Raw genomic sequence first — 24,724 nt, 5'->3', positions numbered from 1 at the left:
GCTTGATGGCTCAATGGAAAAAGCAAAAAAAATTGCAGACTTTGCAAAGACAAATTCACACATTGTATTAATCAGTGATCAACATTTTGACGATTTACAGTCATGTTCCAGACCAAACAAGTCAGTGAATCAAGACTTAGAATTTTTGTCTTGCCAGGTTCACATGCACTTATTGAGTTGAGCTATGAAAACTATATTTAGGAATTATTCAGCTCACGTGTTGAGGTTTTGGTAGGCTTCAGCGGATTTTCATATATCAAATTGGAACGTGGCCTTCTTTAGGTCTTCCAAATGACTGGGGTAAGATGTGAGAAAAGAACATTTCAGAATAGATCATAGGCAAAAATGTTGATCGGTTTTCTTATTAGACTACCATGCTGATTTCAGTGAATTTCTTGCTACAATTGATCTGCTTTCATAGACAAAGTAAACTAGGAAGTACTGTATTCACATTTGAGAGGTTGAAATCATAGGAATTTGGATTAGTGAATGGACTGATTGATAGATGATGGATCTTTAACGAGCATAAAAATGTATAACTACTGTCATGCAGAAATCAGTATGATCAGTATGTACATCAAGTCGCTGGCATTAGTGTATTATGCAGGCCTTAGAAATGCTAATAGGCCTGCCAGTTGACAAGGACTCAACCGTCAGACTACAAAATGAGTGGCTGCCTCCACAGCAATGGTTTGTCTGAAAAGAAACTAACAGAGAATGAGCAATCATCTATGACAGAAATTTTAAAGAATATGCTACGGAATACAGAAACTGACTGTCCTTGGGTTTCTGTTACAACTGAGTGAATAATTCTGACATGCATGAATCATCAGGTGTCCTTGTTGGGTTCAGGCAGAGATGAAATCTACAAAAATGCCCCTTAATTGGTTTAGAGAACGAAAATTCAACATTTTACCAAGCTCAATATTTGACAATCTTTTGACACTTTTTGTGTCAAAAATATGCAAAACAATTAAACTGATGGAATAAATGGTTGGATGAATTCAAAAGGTAGGAGTAAAAAAGACTGCTACTAATGCAATCTAATTAGAATGTATCTCAATTAGATGTTATCCTATTCAATTATTAAATGGAGTGTGTCTGACTTATTCCCACACACTCTTGCTTGTGTGAAGATAGCAGCTCGTTCCCACAAACACTTGCCGAGTGTTTCCCCTCCTCTGATCCTCTGGTATAATCTTCTCGCCATGCACTTTTAGCCATTTTGGTAATACATTTTTGTTTTTTGTTTTTTTTGCTTAGTGGAATGGCCCAGCTCCATTATAGGATGCAGTGTTGGATTTTGACCTTGGAGGCCCAAAAAAAGGAGTGGCTGTTTATTGCCCTGTTGTTGCTCTGAAGCAGCTTTGCAGAGTATTTTATGTCGCATTTCATGGAGAGAAGTTTAGTCAGGCTCCTCTCTGTCCCTCCTTTTACGCCTCATCATCAATTTCTTGTGTTGTCCTAACTATGAAATTGTGATGAGCAACAGCTGAAGGCCATCCACGGCATTTTTTATGAGGATCCGGCAGCTAAAATGGTCCTAAGCAATCCTGGTGCTTTTGTGTAATTTTAATGACATGCTGATGTTGTGCATTGGGAAAGGTTAATGGCATCTTCAATTACCACTCCAAGCAGACGATAGCACCAAAAGCAGGTGATGTAGCTTTTAATGTAGCTCAAATGAAGCAGAGTACGTCTATAAATTTGTCACTTTGAATATCTTCCGCCCAGTTAGTCTCGCCTTAATGGCAAACTAAGTGGTAACGTTGAGAAAAACACTTGCTGGAACAACTTAAACACTATACAGGATGTGCCTAGGAAAATTTTGTTTTTGTTGTGATTTTTTCCAATGAGCTACACACGTACGAATGCCACATGCCGTAAATTTTGGATTATAAGTCGCACCGGTCTATAACCCCGCTGGTCATAACATCAGATAATTATGCAGAAAGATGGTGCATTGAAGTGTGTGTGGTTACAGCAACATCCTATCCTTAACAGACTGAACATGCCCTCAGTTTTAGCACAAACATACGCATTTTCAACTTAACATGGACAGAACACTCCAGGGTAAAATTGCAGTTCAAACTCAAAATCAAAACTTCTTTAGCACCTTCTTCTGTCTCCCTTTGTTTAAATGACTGATTATGTTATTTAACATATGTGTACACATATTGCACATTACACATACGACATACACTTTTATACGAGAGCTCATTCAACATAGTATAGTGTTAACCTCTTTCAGACCTCAGTTGTCTGGATTTTGGGGCGTGGCTAAAACAGGGGACATCTACCACTGTCAAGCTGATGAAAATTAATATCAACTCTCAGTGGCTATTTTATGGTAGTATTAGTTTTTGGTACAGCATAAGAGAGTGAAAATTTCTCACCAAAATCGCATGATTATTGATTTTAATCTTTTGACCGTGTAAGCCACGCCCCTTTTGCCAACAAATGAGCCCACTTTGGGCCCCAACCTTCAGCTGATGTGTGACATTGCTTCTGGTATGGGCCTTGTACATATTTGGACTTCCTATGAAATCATGCTTCCAGTTGCCCTCATTTTGTATTTTGTGCAAAACCGATAAGCTCTCTTCTTAGCATATTTGGACTTCCAATTACATCACACTTTCACTTTCTGTCATTCAGGGTTTCATGCTAAACTGATGAGCTCTCTTCCAGTTCCTGTCATTAAAAGAAAAAAAAATACTCCTTTGACATCAACATCTTTTGGTTCCTAGCATTTTCTAAAAAGGACAAATCCCTGCCCAGCATTGCCGTTTTGTACACATCCGGAATAGTTCTGGAATATGGTCTACCATAAGAATTACCCACCCTATCAGGAAAATAGATGGCTTTTTCCTGTTTTTTTTTTTTTTTTTGTCGGTTTACATGTGTTGCTTCACTCTGTGTTCAATCTTCTTTTGCTTGAAGAGTTATAACACGACATTACAGAAGCAATCTGTTAGTCCATTTAAGATGTTTAGCTTTTTTTGTTTGTATGTGGTTTCACATGTGTTTTTGTGTGTGTGTGAGTGTGTGAGTGCATGTGGACTCATCTACGTATCCAACAGTGGACGGTCACACTGGCAGCTTCAATTGATTACCATCTGCCAAAACCGATATATAATTTGAAGTTACTGCTAACATAAGGTGATCTCTCTTTGTTTGTTCACAAGTCTAAGCAAACGTTTTGACCAAATGTTGGCTTGTGTCTAGAATATCATCTATGTCACTTATAGCTCATGGCACCACTGTATGCTTGTATTGACCACAACAAGCATTTCCCCTCAATCCACCCCCCTTCTATTTCTATATTTAATTGGAAGACCGACAACATAAATATTGGTCTTATATATCGACTTTGTTTTATGAACGTATTCATGTCCTGGATAACGATGCAATCTATCCTCTTGATCGTTTGCATTTTGTTTCCAGTCAGCCTCCCCATGTAATTTATGTAGTGACATTTCCCAGAGCAGCCAAAATACAATCCAATCAAGCACAGGGCATCATCCTTTAAAAGAAATATTTGATACAGCTATCTTGTTTGAGCTCATTTGGTTATGAACATGTAACTTACAGTATATTGTTGCTGGTTAATCTAAACAAGTTGTCACCCCAATGTAAACATTTTAAAGCATTAAGAGGGACAGAAATGCACCCGAGGTTGCCACATTCATTTATATTCAAGGCAAAGATTTCTCCATTTTTGAGTGACAGGTGTGTTTTCTGTTCGAGAGTCTTAGATTTTTTTTTTCCCACTCCTAAAAATGTAACCAGGGTAACGCAACTCATGCCTGCAGTAAGCCATACTTCATCCTGCGCCTCTGATCCTCAATGTGTGTGTTCATGTGTATATGAGTGTGTATCTTCAAGTTTGTGTTTAAAAGAGAAAAGTGTGACAGGGAGAGACTGCCAATCTCCCCCATGATGCTTTGCCATCTGCTATGTTTTAAGCACATTTTTTTGTGGGTGTGTTTTGTGTGTAGGTGTGTATTTTGTGTGTGTAAATTGCCTAGTGGGTGTGCATGAATTTGCAAGTGTCACTCGCCTAGAGGTTGCAGGGTCACAGGAAGCGTGGTGTAATATTAGTCCCAGCCGCTCCCAGTGTGTGACTAATAGAGCCTTCCTCCCAACTTATCAAAAGAATGGCACACAATGCCATGAATAATTGAAAACAAGGTTATTTTGGAGCTGCATCGTGAGCAGTATTAGATCACAGGCTGGGGTGTAAACATGCCAGAACAAAAGTGACTGTGAATTAATTAGAATTCTGTCATAAAGTTTCGTGGTGCATTGTAAAGGCCTTGGTGTTAAATATGTTTGTATTTTCTTTCCCCATTTGCTATCTGCAATCAGACCCTTGACATAAAAATGTCTCTCACGTAGCTTGAAATGGGCTGCAGAAAGAGCTTTTCATTTTAGCGCCCGTCACTTGTTGTCATGGAGACAAGTACGTAGCTATTGTCGGCACCTTCTTGTGCTGAAAGGCATCATGGGTAAATGGGCGAGGTGGCCAAAAAAAAAAAAGAGAAAATGTCTTCCAGGGTCTCCCGGGGGAGCAGGGCCACGCTAAACAATGTTATTACATCAGTCTGATGGAGCACAATAACCAGTGTACATTTCACCACCTGAGCTGCGGTGTCATTATCTGCTCCATGCAATAAATAGCACATGTATCCCTCATCTATCCAGCTGTCTGGATGACCATCTGTGTTGTCACGCTGAAACGGTAATAAGCTTCCCTCCTCCCCTGGCTCCCCCCAACTCCCCAACGCCTTCTATTGTGTTCGCTTGATGCTGAGAGATGATCGGGCACAGCATGTTGTGATGTCAGCCTTATAATGCATATACGCTCACCATAGGTGTTTTTTTACCCTGAGTACAACATGGTCACTGTATATTCATCGACAAATCACTAGCATCAGGCTCAATCTTTACATCTTAAAAACGATTGCTGTACATTTCAGGGAAATCAAAAATATTCGCCAACATTGTCAAAGAGAGCAAGGTGTTTTTTCAAGGATGCAATTGAAAACAATACTTAACCAAATTTATAATTACGGATGTCAGGCAACCAGTGGTTCGAAAACTGGTGAGTTGCGATTGTTTGTTACTTGAGCTTGAATATTTGGGTTGACTTCCTCTTTCAAGCTCAGCTCCCACACGACCATACGTGTTTTCTTATACAACATTGCGTTTCTTGCTACATGCCCAGAGAGTTTACGCCAACCACCAGCACGCCACTGCTAAGTGCGTCTGCTTTGGCCAACTCCCTCCAATAACCCAGCTGTAAGACGCTCCAAAGCCTGTTGTTCGAATGCTGTCAATGGCTCAGCAGCATCTGGAGGAGCCGATGCAGAGCAGCTGTGCACAGGAGAAAGGATTTGGCCGCGAGCGCAAGGTTAGAGTGCGCGCAGCAAGACGGAGGGGGCTGAATAGGGGCGGCGCGCAGAGGATGGCATCACAAGAGGTTAACAAGAAGACAGGAGACGGGCAAAGGGAGATGAGGAGATTTCAGGAATACGGCACCTAATGCAGAAGTGAGACGGGGGAAAGATTAAGGGTTTAGGAGGCTGGGTGAGTGACTAAAGTGGAAGGGGAAGAGAGAGGGCTTTGTCAGCAGGTGAAAAACAACAGGGAACGCTGGATAAACCGCAAGAAAGATATGAAGGGTTAGGTTGAGGGCACCGTGCGATAGTGAGGCCTCTGCAAACCGGGAAAACGGCAGAGAGAGAGTAGACAGTGAAATATATATGAGCAGCGTCTAACGGTGGCGAGGCCATGTGTCTGCACACCAAGCAGCAGCCCTAGTTAGATTAACAGCGGCAAATTGAGTTTCCCTAAGAGGGGAATTTACTTAACGTGCTGCCGCCGGAGCTTGAACCAGCCCTGATTCTTCTTATCGTATTGTTCAATTGAAAAACGGACATGTTGAAAGCTTTTCTATTCAACCTCGATTACACCGGCCTGAGATAAGACCGAAGCTACGGAGCGGTGAGCGAAATAGAGCCCGTATATCAGATAGACAGACGTGCTTTTCCAGATTGGCTATTTTTAGAGGAGGAAGTGGCAGCCAGTAATGTGTTGGAGCAGGTCATTAGCTCGATAAGTAGACGGGGGAGTCTTTGAATATGTAACGTACCAGAAATGCCTCTTTCGTTTAGGAAAATAGGCGAGGAAGGGTCAGCGGTAATCTCGACACACCATTAGCGCCCACGCGGCGGGGATGACACGGTAAAGGCGTCGCTTCTGTGCATGCTGATACATCAATGACAATATGGACTGTCTTTTGCGGCTACATGCCAAGTCACGCTCCGGGCACTTAGCGGTGGCGGACAATACAAGTTAGCGTAGTGGCCTTCAGTGGGGACGGTTACCTCGACTCAATCCACCCCCTAATTCTGCCGCGAGCATGTCGCAATTTTTTAACCAATTTCCAACCCTTCCACCATTTAAAAAACACGTTCTCTCACAAGTGTACTTTTTGAGACATTCCAAGAGTTACCAATTTTCACATTGTTATATATTTTTCGGGACAAAATTTCCCCTCAAAATATTGGTGCCTGGCTTAGTTCATGTGCGGAATGCTGCGGGTTAACAAGGGCTCCTTTCTCCCCCGCCTGTGTTCTGATTTGAAAACGGACAGAAGGACAGGACAGAAGAGTTATTGACTGAGGGATGGTGAGCCTCTGCTGGGCCTGTGTAATTCCCTGCAAGAACACAGAGCTGACTAATGCGAACCCGTACGTACGTATGTGTGACTCTGCTCGGGCTTTTTCAAAGAGAGGGTTCGATGCGGCCCCCCCTTTTTAAATCTGCAGTCTTTGAAGTATATGCTGCTATTGCAGTTTTGCCGCATTCTGACCCCTCAATGAAATGTTTTCCATTACAGCGGCACACTCGAGCGCTATTATTAATTGACTCCTTTATGTTTCACCATAACAGTGAAATCGAATTACTTAAGTCCGAGCTGAAGATATATTAAATTATTATGAGTTTTGAGGAGAGTAAAGCAACTTAAAAATGTATCACTGCAGCTTATTTCATGGTTCGCTAGCGCAGAGGCTCATTAACACTGAAGCGGTGTGGCAAAATAACAATTTCAGCCTGTTTCTTGTCTTAGTTGGTGCACAGTGGCGCTATTGTTCTGGTATTAGTTGAGTCAGGGCTGGCCCACATGAGCCCATAATCCCACTTAGAAGTGCTCTGGCTAAATCAAAAGACTTAATCCTGCATTAGCATGAATTTGCCTTTAATTTTTCTTCACGAAGAGGTTTTCTCCTACCTCGCTTTGAATTTTTGGATGAGTCCCCTCTTCCCCTCGCAGTGCACTGACATTTCAGCGATGAATCAGAGATGTGGCGACTGTGTTTTCATCCATTTTGGCTGACCTTCCTGTATCTGTGTGTGTGCGTGTGTGTATATGTCTGCAGAGTGCCTACCCCTGCTGAGTGAAGCCCCAACCACATTTTAGACATCTCAAAGTGGCCTACAGCGGGACCATGCATCTGTGCAGCATAGGTGGAGCACTTGCCCAGTCCAGGAGGCAGAGCCCTGGGCTCCGCCGCAGGACCTCCCCCCTGTGTCTCCTACTGCATCTCATCATTCTGCTAATTAAAGTGAACAACCTTTCTGCAGTACCAGGTTGGTAGTTGACTGGATTTTACCTTGCCTTTTTTTTTAATTTAAGCATATATTTGCTCTTTCATAGTACTGGTTATTGAACAGGGTGTCCACAAATACTAAATGAGAATATTCACAAAGAGATCATCACACAGACACATTTAGTGAGAAGGCCAAATCCATTGAGGGCACATTTCCGATACACAAAAACTATAGCATATGTACAGTAATTACACTTTGTAAAATAGATAGATTTATCTGCAATATATCTTACCTGGGCCCAGACTCATTGACTATCTATTTTAGATCCTCCTCAAGTCCAACACAGAAGAATTAAAAATATTTATAAACAGATACCTGGTATTGGATTTCTGGAGTCTTGGTTAAACAATTGTTACTAAAACGTTTTGGGAAGTGAATGAGGTAATCAACTGGCCAATTAAATCAGGCAATTTAGGATCTTTCAACACCAAACAAAAAGTTTTGGCCAAATGGACATTTTTTTTTTTTTTTTTTACTTTTATTCGCTTTAACCATTTACATCGGTTGTATACAAATAACACTGGTATCATTATTTATTTCAAACAAAATCAGGTCATTCTGTGGACCTATTATTCAAAGGAAATCTTAATTTTTAATCTTAATTGGATGATAAATCAGTAAGCAGTGATTTTTTTCTGCCACAAATTGGCAGCAGCCTAAAAACAATCGATCTTGATTTGTTACTACATTTTAGTATTAATGCTGCTTTTCTTATTTAAAAACATAAAAACAAAATAATTTATTGGGTGTCTTTGTGAGCTGAAAAAGATGAGTGTCATTCAAATCATACATACCGTATAAATGGTTAATAACTGCTCTAAACCATATGCTTGAATATTTTTTCCACTTTTCTCATACAGTACCAGTCAAAAGTTTGAAATCGCCATCAAGTTCAAATGGCCCCCGACACATTAAGAGGTCTAGAAACTAAAAACTTTTAGCTTGAATATTCAGAGCATTGTACTGAAAGTCACTTCAGGTCATAAACCCTAATACAGTAAAATTTTCAACTATCACCACTTCAAAATAATGCTGACATTAGATAATGTGTATCTTTACACTGTGGAGGGTAGAAATTTGGTGAAATAAAGTAAACCGATTTCTTATGCATTCTGGCACTGGGATTAAAAATGCATGAGCACGGAAAGGATCTCAATAGAAAAGACATTATTAATAGACAAAAGAGCTAAAAAAAATACTGACATGAAAAGTTGCAGAACTGCAGGCTATAAATTGTAGCAACCAAAATAACCAACAAATAGTTGAGAAACATGCGCTAAGTCCTAAAGACTTTTGCGTGATACTGTATATCTGTTTATATTCATTAGAGTCCGTCTAGTTTGCCTGAAACCTTCCTAAATTCTTATGAGAACAGGCTGTCCTACATTATTTGGTTGCCATAGCAACAAAACATCTGTGATAGCTGGGAGTATTTTTCAGGAACTAGACAACATATCTGGAGAGAGAGCGCGTTGACATTAAAAGTAATCCGTCAATCAGATTTGAGCATTTGTTGATGCCTCGCCGCCTTGTTACCTTCCGAGACAACCTTTCAACCATAAGCAACCATTCGTGGGTAACTCACTTCTTCGGCTGAATGCCAGCTGTTGTATAATCAGGTGTGAATGTATTGTACCATAGTGTGAATATATGGGGTACATGTGCAGGATTTGACATGCCCATCTTTGCGCGTCTATACAAAAGTGTTTGCGCGAGTGTGATATAGAAGAGCGAAAGCAGCCTTGTGAGCACATTGGAACTGGACTGCTGCTTGTTAATGTGTTTTGATAAGCCGGGAGGTCCCATCAGCATGTTTCTCATCATCCTTTTGATGACAACATTTGCACAGATTTCTTGCCTCGGTGGTCAAAACACACACTCATACACACTGGAATGCACTGGACGCACTCGCAAAACTAAAAATGCAAATTGAATTTCTCTGTAAGGTATTGTTGTTTTTGTAATGTTCTTTTTGAAATCGTGTTACTAATTTGAGGCCGTTCTATTTTCGCTGCCATATCCGTGACTTCTACAGTATGTAAATCTAAGAATATAAATATTGAGCTTCTCACAATGGTGAACTTTTTTTTAATATTATTGCCTCGTTTCGTTGAAACCCCTCTTTAGACTAACAAGATAGAACATAGCGGAATTTTATAAGAAAGAATGTAAATAAGAGCATTTCTCACTGGGGTTAAATGACCTTTTTTTATGGTCTGTTAGTGTAATAGATAAAAATAACACTTACAACACCCATTTATTTTCCACCACTCAAAGTTTAATATGAAATTGTTGCAAGCACAAGAAAAATTGCACAATAATGATGCACCCCCACAGGTCTAAACATGGCATTCTGATTAAAAATGTGTTTTTGTCTGTCTCAGGAGGTGGCCATTTTGTCACTTGCTGTTGACTGAAATTACATCATAGTTTCTCAGGGCTCTGGTAACAACCAATTACGGTTCAAGTTTGATCATGGTGATCCCAAGCTGAAATGTGATTGGTTATTACCTGAGCCCTGGGATGTCATTTTCAGTTGAGAACAGGTAGCAAAAATGGCCACCCCCTCAGATGAAAAAATAAACAAGATGATTTTGCTTTAGAGATCTCCTGTTAGAACATTTTCACTTGCCAATATTGCAGCCTAAGGCAAATATATTTTTTTCATGAGATGGATTATGGTTTTTTTGCGCTCATCTGACAGAAAACTGTCAATGACAATGCACATTCATACACAACTTAACAAAATAAAGGCATATTGTGTGAAATTTTGCAAAGGAGTCACTATTACACAGTTAAGAAATAAAGGTGATTTCCTCTGTTCCAATCAACTTTCTCTTACTTTGAAGAAACTGGTCCTGTTCATTCATGCGTTCACAAACAAATGGAGTCTTTTGAACAGCTCACCGCGGATCAATGTACAGGAAATGTATACAACTTCAAAACTGATTTAACATTGAATTTCATCACGTAAATATTATTTTGCAAATGACAGCAATTCTGTGAAATGTAAAACATGCAAAACTGTCTCGATCATGTCTATGTGGAGGGATCGCTTATTATGTACAGTATGTTTAAATTGAGATGAAACTGACATTTGTCAAAACATACAAATGGGAAGAAATGCATTAGTGAACGTGACTTAAAAGCTTGTCAGACCACAGCTGCTTGACATCAGTCATATTTCTCCATAAGAGCCAAATGCAATTTGTAACAGCAGCTCTTCCTGGCCTATATATGTCTTTCAAAGCAGAAGCATCTAATTTTCATTTACCACTTTAAAGTGAGCGTCACATTCTAACCTGTAGCACACAGACCTCCATTCGTTCCAACGTTGATTGCTTTTTTACACCTGTCACATGAGCACAGCCTCAATCAGTCACTTTGACAATTACAGGTTTAAAAAGGTTTATAAAGGCAGGCAATTGGTTGAAGATTAGTCGACTCGGCTGCTCTGGTGAAAACAAGTGAAAGCTTTTATTAAGAGAAAGATCCCCTCATTAGTCCCCTATTTTCCGGGCAGCTTCCCGCAACCGTGCAGCCATAACAAGTTTTTGTTCCGTGCAAATCCAGCCAAAGTCAGTGCCTTGCAGGGCTTTTCCCTGGCTTTAAGAAGAGGCTTAAGTGGTAACATTGCCAGCGGGGTCGGTTTTGCAAGAGGATTGGCGTTGAAGCGCATTTAAGAGAGTACAGAAAACATTCTGGACTGTACATAAAGCCAGTGAGATCATGTTAGAGCTCAACAAGGCATATGAAATTTAGGCATAATCCTGTCACAGGAACAAGGCAGTCCAAGGTTACCTTTTTTTTTTTTTTCTTACTTTGTACATTCACAGGTTTTAGGGACTCACCACTCCCAAAGTCCCTGAGCCTCTCTTTGAGTTTAGTAGGCCAGATATACAGTGCTCTTGGGACATGAATTTGTTCTCATTGAATGCGCTGTGCCAACTCCAGCTTTATGTATCATCCTGTGGAGGATTGTGGCTCAGCATTAAATGAGAACACTTTATTTCTGACATTCAAGATTTGTTTTATTTATTTCTTCATAGGACATCCCTGTGATGATAAACATATTTTAGAATTCATTCAAAACATTGCCAAATTTTACATAAATAACCTAATTCATGTGTCTCATATTCAAGCCAGGAAATGTGTTGTGGTCTGATGACGGGAGGGTAGAATTTCTGGCCACAATTTCTATGTTTGGCGCCAAAACAACATTGCGCATCACCAGAGGAACGCCACACCCACAGAGAAATATGATGGTGGGAGTATTTTGCTTTGGGCTTATTTTTCTTGAACTGGAACTGGGGCTTTAGAAAGGGTGGGGTGATGTTTACAAACACTTCCGAATGCATTCCCACAGCCAATTTTTCCCCTAAAACCTTCGAATGTATCATTGAAAGCCAGTGAGAATTCAAATGATAATTTTTTTTTGGAATCCTCTAGCAATGCTTCAGTCCAATTGACAATCTGTGGTGTAATCTAAAGATTGCTGTGCACAGGATAGGCTCTCACGAGCTGACCGCTTTTGAAAGCTTTTGCTAGGAAGAATAGGACTCCTACCCAAAAAGCCTGAGGGCTATGCAACTAAAGCACACTAATCTACCAATTTTAGAATGCACACATTTATTCAAACCAAAATAAATTGTTCAAGGGAGGAAAGCCTTTGCACATATGTTATTCCTATTTTATATTCGATCCTCCTTTTTTTGATATACCCTCCCACATAAATTAACTGATTCACATAATTCCAATTTAAATGTATATACCAAATAATCACAGCTCGTACTTTAGTCATTACAAACCTTCAGTTTTCCCAAAATTCAACATTCTCAACCTAATATTTTCCATTCATTCCAAATGAAGCCAAATGTCCCTTATGATTTGCTTATCTATCGTTAGCTCATCATTCAGCTCATTCAATTCACTTTGGGAATGATTTTCAACTAGATGTAAATTCACACGGCTCAAGAATTTAACATTTTCTCCATGACGATATACACCCTATTGACCCCCCCCCCCCAAAAAAAAAAAGGCAAGTAAATTACACCAGCAAAGCCAGATATGAGACAAGTCCCCGACATCTTGCAGTGTACATGAGACATAAGGTGCATTCATATACATTCAGACATTTCAAACTCCGGCAGAATTTTTTATTTATTTGATTATTTATTCATCGCGGGAGTTTTATTTATTTATTTATGTATTTATCTATTTACTCAATGATCTGCTGTTACCACTGCATAATTTTCATGGCAACAGCTGAAGCAGGGGATTATTTGCACCTATTTTTTCACACTTAAAGTAGAAAACCTGTAGTTTGGATTTGGATTCTGCCTCTTCTGACACTAGTCCTGGATCTTTTCCAACACCGGTGTATTTTTTGGTAGCTTTAGAATACAGGTGTAGATCTGGATGGACCTTGAAATGGAATTGATCGCTAAGCATTGTGGATAATGTAACCGGAATCACAATCATTTTATAACGCTAGGTGTAGATAATGTCTGACAACCTCACATCTTAGAGAACTTGTTATTTTATTAGGGGCTTTTTCACTGTTTATAGTCACTGTAATCAAACTATGCCTGATTCAGCTTCTGAGATGTGAAAATGTGCAAACAGTGGTTTAGAATTTGCAAGTGATTATTTGATAGGCTTCTTTTTTTTTTTTTCCCGGCTCCTATTCTGTCTTCAGAAAATCAGGAGTGAGTCAACACAGCAGGACCTTAGCCGCCCAGACTTAGGGGAGTGGGAGGAGGGATTCAGGTTGCCATGGTAAGGGTCATCCTGCTTTCACCCTGATGGATCGCAGCGATTCTGTAGCTGACGAGGAGTTAAACTGGCCACCATGGCAACAGGCCACAGACAGATAGCAAGGGGTGGGTGCATGTTGGCTCTTTGATTGATCTGACTCACTCGCTAGGAAAAATGTAGGTTCAGTAATACTGCCTCAATGGCCGGTTTGGAAAATTGCTGTTTTTGTGCAGAGGGCAATCGCAGCACTTTTCTAATCCTTCGCTCCAACACAAAGCGTAATAGTCCACATCATTCTCCTCAAATTCTCCCTTCGGGGTAAAACAAATTACTGCTAATGTTGATGGACTGACTGAAATGGTAAAGATTCAGAATATACAAGTTATGAATCCCCTCAAGGTGATGCTTCTGCCGACAAATCGACCCATCTGTTATTAATACACACCAATTAGAGGCTTATATATTGTGCACTTAACGCTTGCATTAGAGCGTCTCGCTGCAGTTTAGGGCTTGACTCGCCTAGAAGAAGCACAGTGCAAGAGAGCGACTTGGACAGCGAGCGTCGTCCCTCTAAAGCCCAACCCAATCTTTTATTTATGACCCACAGGAAGTCCTTCAGCATGTCCTCCAGATGATACCCAGGAATTTAGCTCAACACAAGCGAGCGCACAGCAAACTGACCGGTGTAAATTTAGGACTGGTCAGCAGGGAGTTTGTTGTGTAATCAGTCTTGCTGATCAACTTTCACGTTTTTGTTTTTTTCTCCTCTCAGCTGCGCCCAAGTTTACCAAGATTCCCACAGACCAGATTGGCGTATCAGGGGGTGTGGCCTCTTTTGTGTGCCAGGCCACCGGGAATCCCAAGCCGGTCGTCTACTGGAACAAGAAGGGCAAGAAAGTCAACTCTCAGCGTATCGAGGTGGTTGTCACAGTGGGCAATGTCAAAATCTTATGTTTGCTGCATGGCATGCACGGTTTTGACCACGAGTTTATATTTTTTTCACCCCTGCTTCTAGTTTCGATCATATTGTCCTGAAGCATGTTTTCCCTGAAGCATTAACTCACAGTACATCACTGCAATGCTTCTCAGAGTGTATAATTAAAGGAGGTTAAAAAATGACATCTGTTTCCCAAACATGAAACATAAAAGAACCCTGTAAAATGAAAAAAATGTGCCTTATAAATTTCATACACCACATGGAAGGGAGTTGGTAACAACCCTGCCCACTATAAATTGTTTATCATAAAATAATTTGGCATGTATACGAAAAGAGGCTTCAAAATCTTGAAAAATCAAGTGGTTCCCTCTGCTCTTAACAAGCTGTGGGAATGTCAAGCAATGTCACGGAACCACACCCTGCTCAATCGTCAAATGCATCCCATGCACCACAACTTGGAATGCTCAAGACTAGTTGGTCAAGCATCTTTCTAAAGCCTGAGCCCCAAAAATACGCCATATTCAATTCTTATTCCCTTTGTTCCTCTTACCTAAGCCTGTGATGTGCATAAACTCAAGAAGGCATATTATTAAAAATTATTCATGTAATTATTATTTTCAAAATGATTTGTTTTTTATTAAAACACCCTCATGGACCCCTTTTTAAACTCTCTCTCAGTAATTATATTCACGCATGTATATTGTATTTGAAAAAAAATATTTGATTTCAGTGTACAGGGTCTTGAAATTTTAATCTAAAACCTTCATTGCATCTTTTTGTTGCTTCTTCTACAAATTAGAAGTATATGAACGTACAGGAACACAATTAATCATAGTAGCCAAATAGGGTCATTACAACAATATGTTAGTTTATATCTACAGGCTTTTTATGGAATGTACTGTCAAAGGAACCAGCATGGATTTTGGGCCTTGCAAAAGAATATCACTTTGAGCCCCGCAACCCATATAGATTGAAAGCACTGTATATTATTTCAGTTTGCTACTTAAAATAGTTCATTTTAATCCACTTCAATTTGATTATTATTTAACATGTATTATTTCCAGCACAGAATGCTGTCAGAGCCCAAGAAGTAATGTACTGCTGTTTTTTTTTTTTTTTTTTTTTTTTACATGATTCTCATTGTATTTTTATCAGAGCGCAGGTGAGATGTATAAAGTGAAAATCAGTGGATCAATCCCAACATAAACATTTAATTGATGCTATTAAAATCATTATGTGCTAAAAGTTTTACTATTCACTCAAAGGCATTATTCAGCATTATGTGCTCTGGCAGTTTAGGCTGAGCCATTGGGAAGTGGGGTTAAATGAAGCAATAGTTGGCTTGCTTGGAGGGATGAACAGATGCAAATCATCACTGGCCATTTTTTTTCTTTTTTTTCAGGGAGGGGGGAGGAATAAGTGGCTGTAGGGGTTCAAGCACCAATAAGCAACTTGTGTCTGAATGAAGCTTTGGTAGCTGGTTCTGTTCATACATGCATGTTACTAAGACCATGCTTGCCTGTACATGAATAATTTATTGTAACTTAATGCATGGTACTACATTGCATTCCAAACAGTGTGCCCAGAACGGTAAGTGTGACTTGCTGAAGTGTCTTGCCACAAGACACCAGTTTCATGCAGGTATGTGTCTTAATGATAGACTCAAGTATTCATAATTATAAACGGGATGAATGATGAATTCAAAACTAACATTGATTTCATGTAACCGTTCACACCTCACTGCTAACTCTAACTATGGAGATTTAGATACAGGAAAACACTTCTTGGAATTAAATAAAAAATAATAATCCAAATAAAAACACGAATGACAAATCAGCCAATGACAGTGCAGATATGATTTCAGAGAGACCCTTCCACTCCTAATCTTAAACCTAACCCTCACCCTAGGAGTTTGATATTTATTTTAGTCATCCGTACAAGTATCGCTAACCTTGTTCTATTACTTGTAAGGTACTTGCAGAACAAGCTTACCGTGTTGGTTACCCCTGTGTTAGTAGGTTTCACAGAACTAAGACAATATTTGGTCACAATAGGCTTAAAAGGCAGTGGAGCATGCCTTTCTGGAATTAAAACAGGTAAAAGATTAAATAAGGATAATTGTATCAGTTAATGCAATAGCTGATAAATTTATGACAAGCTCGTCTTGAGACAAAGGATGACAAAACTAAACATTTTGAAATCTATACATAACACACAGGACTTAAACGTATAATAATGTGTTTTTGCACTTAGCATTTATTTGAAATTAGAAAAATGTGTTCAAATGTGTCCTTTTTTCTTTTCATGAAAGCAGTAATTGCCATCAAGGAAGTACTGTATATTGAAACGAGTTGTTTAGCACAGGTCCTCACTGGAAAGTGTGAGTGGGCCGATTATGCAAAAGCTCACACTTAAGACAATGGAATTCTCAATTTGCTGTTTATTAATTGGTGTTTTTACAAGTTGCTACAGTGACATCCAGTGTTTGCTTGTTTAAGTCCAAATCAGATCAGCTGTAATACTATTAAATGCGATTGAAATACTCCATCGTCTTGAACAAAGTCCCGAATCTGAATCTGAAAAGATATGAATGTGTTTGGAGATCACAGTAGTTTGAAGGAAATGTATGTATGGTTTTACGCTTCATACAATAGTAATTAGTTACGTTTGTTCACCATTTGAGAGATGGCTCCGTTCCTATCCCCTAGGCAAATTCAAACCTCTAAGAATTTATCTTCCTATTTACTATTGTGGATCTGATTCCACCGCGAGGAAACTAATGTCTTTTTCGGTTGCCGTTCAGACCATTGAGTTTGACGAAGGCGCAGGCGCCGTGCTGAGGATCCAACCTCTCAGAGCCCCTCGAGACGAGAACATCTACGAGTGTGTCGCACGAAACAGCGAAGGAGAGCTGTCGGTCACTGCAAAGCTGGCCATTATCAGAGGTGAGTCAAAGTCAGAAAGTAAAAATACCTCATTAATGAACTTAAGTAGATTTTTCTGGGATCTTTACTTTTGACCTTTTATCTCTGGAGTTATTGATACTTTTTACACCTTACTTTAACAAAAACTTTTGTCTGCATCTTATGACACAAAAGTATCAAGAGGTATAATGAACCTGAGATCTCAATGTCTTGATTAAATGATTGAGATGTTGTGGCTTGACAAAACAGAGGCTGCAGTGACATTGGGAAACGCGAATCAGAGTAGCGGCTGCAAGAGGGAGGGCTGCGATTTTTTTATTCCCTTTTAAATGCAGCGTGCTTCTCCCTCGCTAGAGTTTCGACATGGTGACTCATCAGCAGTATGAACTTGGAGACAGCTCTAACCTCCATTGTTTTTATGCTCCCCACTTCGTTATGTCACCCGGTAGGGTGATTTGAATACCATCTTCACATATACTTGAATATAGCAGTTCACAAATATGAATTACCTTAATTCCCCAATTATAAGTCAAATGAGAGTATAAAGACGCACCCTTAATTTGGGGGTCAAATTCTGGTATTTTCTATGTTACTGTGTATAAGCTCCACTGACATTTTGGCAACAATTTAACAATTATACAAAAGAGAATAAATATCATCTTCTGAAACTATTCAGATTTTCCTGTGTTCATATCCCTAAATTGTATTTTTCTTGCGTGTAAAATTATGTGTATTTCATTGTATTGTATTGCTTGGGTCAGAACTAATCAAGGATCATCTGGTAAACAACACATGACTAAATCCAGAAAACAAGTGATCAGTTATTGGTTATTACCTGAGCCTTGAGAACATGTGGTCATTTGCGTTCAACAATAAGGACTTGTGTTTTTAAAGTTTTTAATTGTACACAAAAATAATTTAGTTACCGGATTAATTAAAGACACAACTTTTCCCTGCTGAAAATGGCTGAATAAGTTTGACATTCTTTTCAGTACAGTACAGTACTTTTGCCACCTCTGGAAAAAGTCACACATTGACTGTCCATGTTTCATCATTCATTTACACGTGCAGACACCTGGCTTCAGTTGTTTTTTCCCCCGCGGACGTAGAGAGTCAGGCCAAAGCTCGCCCTCCTCATGAAGCTGCAACGGACTGTTCTTTTTATAGTCACATCAAGCTCGCGGGCTAGAGGGGCTGCTGCATCCCAGCATGCCCCAATCACTCGCGCATCCTGGCCAGAGCGCTGGTTAATCACTGGTTCACAGCCTCCTTGGAGGAATACTCTCCAATGTGGTGCTCCAACACGCTATGAACTTGACTCGCAGCTGTGAGCGCTGGCCATCTGCCCAGCACAGCAGCAAAGGACAAAGACATAGAAGGGATGGCCGCTAGAGCGGCTACACTCCATAAGGAAGAAAAAAAAAAAAAATCAGGGGATTAGACTTGGGGTTGGCAGACAACCCGTATCTGCCGGCGGAAATTGAGGAAGCAAGGGTGAGAGGGTGGGAGGGAGGTTGAGGAGAGGTGAAGCATAGTTGCTAGTGGGTGAAGAAACGGGTGGTGGCGTGAGTCAAGTGAAACAAAAGGGATGGAATGGGATGACAGAGGAGTGGAGGGGATGAGGACAAGAAAAAAAAGAAGGAACGGGAGAGTCGGTTCCGCTGAGCGATGAACAGAAGGTTGGCCCGGCCGTCCCTTGGCCATCTGTTAACCCGGCCCATCATCTTTGTACACAGCCCCAATCTAAAAGCCATTAGCGCATGAACTACACCTGGGGGGGCCAGCCTCTCGGCGCGCGTGTGCCCACAATGGCCTTGTTTGTGTTTGTGTTAACTTTTGTCCAAATGAATTCACCGTGACATCTCGGATTTGATTCCTTCTAATCACTAGCTGTGTGCAGTGAATTGAAGAAAGGATTGTGAGCGATGTCAACAACATTTAACCTCAAGTATGAAAACAAAGAGACCTTTCTTCCACAACTTTAAAGATTATGTGCGTGTGAGGATAACGGCTAAGAAAATGGATGAATGGATGGATGGATCCTTTGTCAACACTGCAAATTCATTGCATTTTTTTTCATAATGCTTTTCGACTTTCCATCCGCTTTTTTTATTGCAATTTATAAAATCATGACATAAAAACGTATCCGGAGAAATTTGTCATAAATGTTGATCATTGTTTTTCTATGCAAAACCAGATGCTTTCACATCTCCTTTTGATTTGACAAAATGATACTCAGTCTGCCGTCATGTAGAACTTAAGAAATTTGACAATATTTCCAAGTGTTGGAAAGAAATCCTAAGTATTTGGACAATTTTAGATCTTTAAGTGATTCATTGATTATAAAATTATGAATTAATTTGGTCATTTTCTGATTAATGGATTAATCTCTGCACTTTCAATGTCAGTAATTAAAATCAAATTATCATAACACAGCAAACTAATGACAGTCAGTTTTAGTCCTTCTTTCTCGACTAAATTTTACGCTTGTTGATCAGGATTTTTGGTACATGTATTAAGGTCCAATAAAAAAGCTATGTTAAGAATTCAATACAAATGTAATCAAGCAAATATTGATTTCAGGAGCATAATTTTAACACTATAATCTCGTTTTGTGAAATTATACCTATCTATTGGTGTTTCTATTTTTTTTCCCTACATATCAGCATTGAGTTTGATTCACTACAGTTGCACACTACTCCACTGCAACCACAACAAGCATATTTTGTTGTGAAGAATAAAGACATCCTATTTCACAGGAAAATATTAGCATTATTTTAAAAGGCAAGTTTGTATTAACATTTTCTTGTGGCTGTTTTAATATTTTGTCATGCAATCGACAGTTTTAAATACAATCAACGATAACTTATCTACAAAATAAAATCAAGCATGTCAGTAATGTTCTTCTAGTATGATGTTTTTGTTATGTTGCCAAACAATAGAGTGGCCGGATTTGAAAATGCTGAGTGATTATGGAGATGAATAGTCCTGTAATGACTGTAGAAAAAAATGAATGCATTCAATTTACCCCCTGTAAATAGTACACATTGGTTATGGGGTGAAATATAACACTACAGCAAGCAAATATGTTGGTGTGACCTTCACCCTCATTGTTTTTTAATAAAAAGGCTTAACAGCTTAGACTTAGACACGTCACTTTAAAGGGCATGATATGATAATCATGGTAACATGCGGTTCCTTCAGGCCACTTGTTGCGCATCATCAACACATTTTAAATTTAAATGGTGTTTTTATTGGGCTCAATGGTGATCTGAACTATACAATGGTATTTTTAACATCCCCACTTGTTTTTTGAATTGCAAAAAAAATGTTGGAAACTGGAAAATGCACAAGCATTCGTGGTTCAGTTCCAATAGATTTTATTTTTAAACAAATACCTGATGAATAAATTATATCTTTTAGGGCTGTGAATCGTCCCCTTCATCTCTTTAAAAATAAAAAATAAAAAAAATAAACTGGATATAATTTGAAATTACCAGTGCAAGAATATAAATTAACTATTTGGCTAAATTGGTCCATGACATAAGAAAAAAGGGCATAAATATAGATTTTTTTCCCAAATAAATGCAAATGTTTGCAAATGTTTTAATTTTATTTAACATACGAATAATGAGCCTGCTTCAATGGAGTACTACAGAAGAAGGAGAATATTAACTGGTACTGGTGAGAATCTGAATCCTAAATTGATCATTGATCATTAAATAATTGATCATTAAAACAATGATGATCAATCAATTTCATAATCAGTTATTTTTCGATTAACCATTATATTTTTCTTTTTGATATTTTTGTTTTATCTACCAAATCTACCAGAGTTATGGCTAACAATCATTTTAGTAAGCGATTAATCCAAATCAAATTTTAAATGATTTTATTTTTATCCTTTATCAAAAGAAAAAAAAACAAACATACACAACATTATTGTTTTCCAAAGTACCAACATTTTTTTTTTGCTTTAACACGAAGATAATCCATCTGCTTTCATGGAGGACGACAGATATTAGAGAACGTTTTCTGTTGAAAAGCAGAACGTTCAAGGATTTAGGAAGTTTTAAATTCAAACCATCTAAATGATTAATTCATTTTCAAACACAATTAGCTAGTTGTGGGCTTTTTCTATTAATCGTGACTCTAAAACATACACAATTCCAGTGTCTAATAAAATATTTCCTGCAACGTTTGAGAGTACAGCATCCTCCTGAGACCCGTCTGATTCATTTCTGTCCACTACTGCATCCATATTGTCTCAGCAAAACCGCAAAGTCAATGACATCCAACTCAAACACATTAAAAACACACTAACCCTCATTAGATAGGGCCAGTAGATCGTTATTGAGCACACTAAGATTTATGAATGTAGCTTGAATGAATCAAATCAAATGGACCAAAAACAAATGTCCAATATGGCGGACACAAATGAATAGGCTTGGTCTGAGGAGTGTATAAACTCACTATGTTGCAGTAAAAATTCTAAAACCATGAATCCCAACAAGCTATAAAATCTCAATATATTCAAAAAAAAGATCATTTCAACCAAGAACTGTGTTAAGTATAAAGTCTCCAAATCTATCACCCTAAATCTTTAAAGCCTAGAAAACGACCTTTTGGCTTCTGATTTCGCAAAGATTATCTCCATTAATGGCCAAACCCTGCCATTTCCCCCCCAAAAAACTATTTTCGTCCACTGCCATGCTCCAAGTCACCATTTAGCATAATGGTTGAAGTGCAGTAATAGCAGCTGGTGCGGTGCTTGCGGTGGGCCACGGGATGTGGTTTGTTGCTCTGTAGTCTCTCTAATGGACGAAGATGTGGCAGTTTATCGTTACCGAGCTCTTGGAGAGAACCTTTTCTATTCCATTACCCACAAGCTAGTTCATTTCACGATCACAATTTTTTTCACAACTGGCTGAGGTTCTCGAGGCCCACAGCAGTTCCTTTCTAATTTCTGCTCTTCTTGTTTTATTCATTTTTTCATTTATACAGTCATCTATCCTGCCTGACCTCACAGTCTGCCTGTCCAAATGCGCTCCTCGACCCCCACTTTCACTTCGCTGCAAACCAAGCACTTCTATGCACGGTGCAGTCATTTTGTTGAGCCTTCAGGAAATGTGGATATCTGCACTTCTGCATGTTGGAAAACCTCTGGTGGGCGAGAGGTTCTCATCACTGCGGCAGGGCGTGTGCTTGTTTGTGTTGTGACTGCATTAACTCCTTCATAAGTGTAGGTTTGGATGTGCGGGTGGTTTGTGCACTGTAATCCAGATTATACTCGCTTCCCAGTGCCCCATTTTAGGAGAAAAGGAATCGTGGAGTTGGGGGAGGTAGGGGGTGAGGGAAGAGAAGGGAGCTGATCCGCCACCACCATAAACTCCCTTCATATGACGGACAGTCAGATCAGATCCCAGCCCCCCTCGACGTCAGCTGCACTGGCAGGCTCAACAGCAGGAAAAAAAAAAAAGGGGTATCCTGCAAGAGGATTACACCCCTTGAGTGGAGAAACATCCGTTTTTTTTCTTTTTTTTAAGTTCTTCTGTCATTCTTTTCCTTGCACATGATTCTCCACGCTTGTTTGCAAGGAAGTGTGTGACACAGCCATGTTTGATGTGTGTGGTTAGCGGGGGGATCAGAGTGCTGAGCCGGAGCAAGGCTTGTAGATAGAGGTGACTGGCGGACCCTATTTTTCATTGTGTTGCATGGTGATCTATTCTCATAAAGGGCCATTAGCATTTAAAGTGTTCCTCTTCATTCCTCCTGCAGTCTATAGGAGTCAAAGCATTAGAGCCTCTGAGGACTGCAGATTATTCCTGATTCAGACCCCCTCCCGATGGGCTTTTATTCGAGGCTTCTTTCATGCGCGTGGCCGTTGCTGACACAAATGAACTGAGGGAAGAATAGGCAACGGGTTTCTCTACACACAAGACTGATTTGTTTCTGCTGTATGTGTGTCTTTATACGTGTGTGTGTGTGTGTGTGTGTGTTTCGAAGCAACACGGGAGAGAAAAGCTGGAACCCAGTTTTTGTGTTTGCATCATTTGCATTAGGTCCTTGACTCTGTGTGTCTTCTCTGCCAGTTCGAGCGTGTGCGTCTGTGTAAGAATGAATCGCATGTTTGCCCAAATCGGGTTGCTTTTGCCGCCTGTTTTTTGGGCACCAGGCCTGGATGTCCTTCTGTAAACATAACCGGGCCAAAATGTACATGCTCAACCTCGAAAACAAACACAAAGCTCCGGGGGAACAATGCTGGCTGGTCCTTGCCAATGTTCCAGAAAACGCTGTTGACACGCACTGTGTTTATAGATGCTCTGCTCATTTTTCCATATGCTGTCTTATCAATTGAACCAGGAGATGAAAAATAAGCTGTACTTTTTTCGCTGCAGTGTTTTCCGTCTGATAAATGATTCATTTTGTGAAAAGCGTGATCAAGGCCATGCCTGCAGTATCTATTTCAAGCAGCCGCTGACTCACCCAGCAGGCTGGCTCAATACCTGTAGCTCCCACATCCCTCTTCTCGCCAGTTGACTGTACTGTATCGTCGCGTCCAGTATCTGTGACATAAGCGTCATTTGCAAACTATGCATGCATCTGCACGGAGTAACCATCCAGTATTTGTCTACAACGGTGGTTCCCAACCATTTTTCTATCATGTACCACCTGTAAAATATTTTTTCAGCCAAAACCCCACTGACCTGCAAAAAGCATTTTTGGATGGAAAAAAAAAGGCACTTAAAACCCCATACATACCTAATTCATTGAACTTTGGAACAGCATTTTAGAGGTTCTGCTATCTTTACGTGTATTTTATTCAGGTACTCCAGAAGATTGTGTGTGTAACATCACCTGTTTTATTTTTGGCCCGTCCACTTGAACATTGTGTCACTAATGACAACTTAAAATAAAAGCATGCTACATTTTATACAACTAAGCGATTTTTTTTCATTTTCCAGTTAATTTGTTCTTAAATTGAAAAGAAAAATGCAATGTTCCTATTTTAGCACTAGAAACCATTAGATTAGATTAGATTAGATTAGATTAGATTAGATTAGATTAGATTATTACTGCAAAACACCTGTTAATAATTGACGTTAACCCATGAAGTTCCTTCACAAACCACAATTTGTGAACCACTGACAATGATATAGAGAACGACAGAGTAATGTTTGTTTTGAAACACATTTTCCAATAGGAGGTTCTGAAAGCATTGCTCTACAACGACAATAGACAAATTTTATTCTAAACAAAAAAGAATGTGTTTTAAGTTCAGACAGCAAGTAACATTTTTACATTGTTGACTGTCATCGTTTAAAAGGTTACCACGAAACAACCTACCGGTAGCTAAATGAAATGAATACTTACTATCATCCCTTTTCATACCTTGTCCCTAACTTGCGAATATCACATGACTAAACAC

The 24,724-nt window shown here is 39.5% G+C and overlaps 1 protein-coding gene across 6 annotated transcripts in view; it reads left to right on the top strand.

Annotated features, from left to right (window-relative positions):
• The window catches only part of LOC148414778 (receptor-type tyrosine-protein phosphatase S-like), a 92,934-nt gene that overhangs the window by 8,797 nt on the left and 59,413 nt on the right, over window positions 1-24,724 (top strand). For 3 of the 6 annotated variants that reach the window (XM_088428614.1, XM_088428611.1, XM_088428616.1), the window contains exons 2-4: window positions 7,446-7,656; window positions 14,207-14,355; window positions 17,175-17,316. In XM_088428614.1, coding sequence (XP_088284740.1) covers window positions 7,515-7,656; window positions 14,207-14,355; window positions 17,175-17,316 — 433 coding nt within the window. In that variant the 5' untranslated portion in view covers window positions 7,446-7,514. Of the gene's footprint in view, window positions 1-6,628; window positions 6,756-7,445; window positions 7,657-14,206; window positions 14,356-17,174; window positions 17,317-24,724 lie in introns of those variants that run through there. The other 3 variants (XM_088428615.1, XM_088428613.1, XM_088428612.1) reach the window with 2 other exon arrangements.

This window comes from Hippichthys cyanospilos, chromosome 12, assembly GCF_059441005.1.
Source record: "Hippichthys cyanospilos isolate Australia breed blue-spotted pipefish chromosome 12, RoL_Hcya_1.0, whole genome shotgun sequence".
Lineage (NCBI taxonomy): Eukaryota > Metazoa > Chordata > Actinopteri > Syngnathiformes > Syngnathidae > Hippichthys > Hippichthys cyanospilos.
This window is presented reverse-complemented; position numbering and strand designations above follow the sequence as displayed.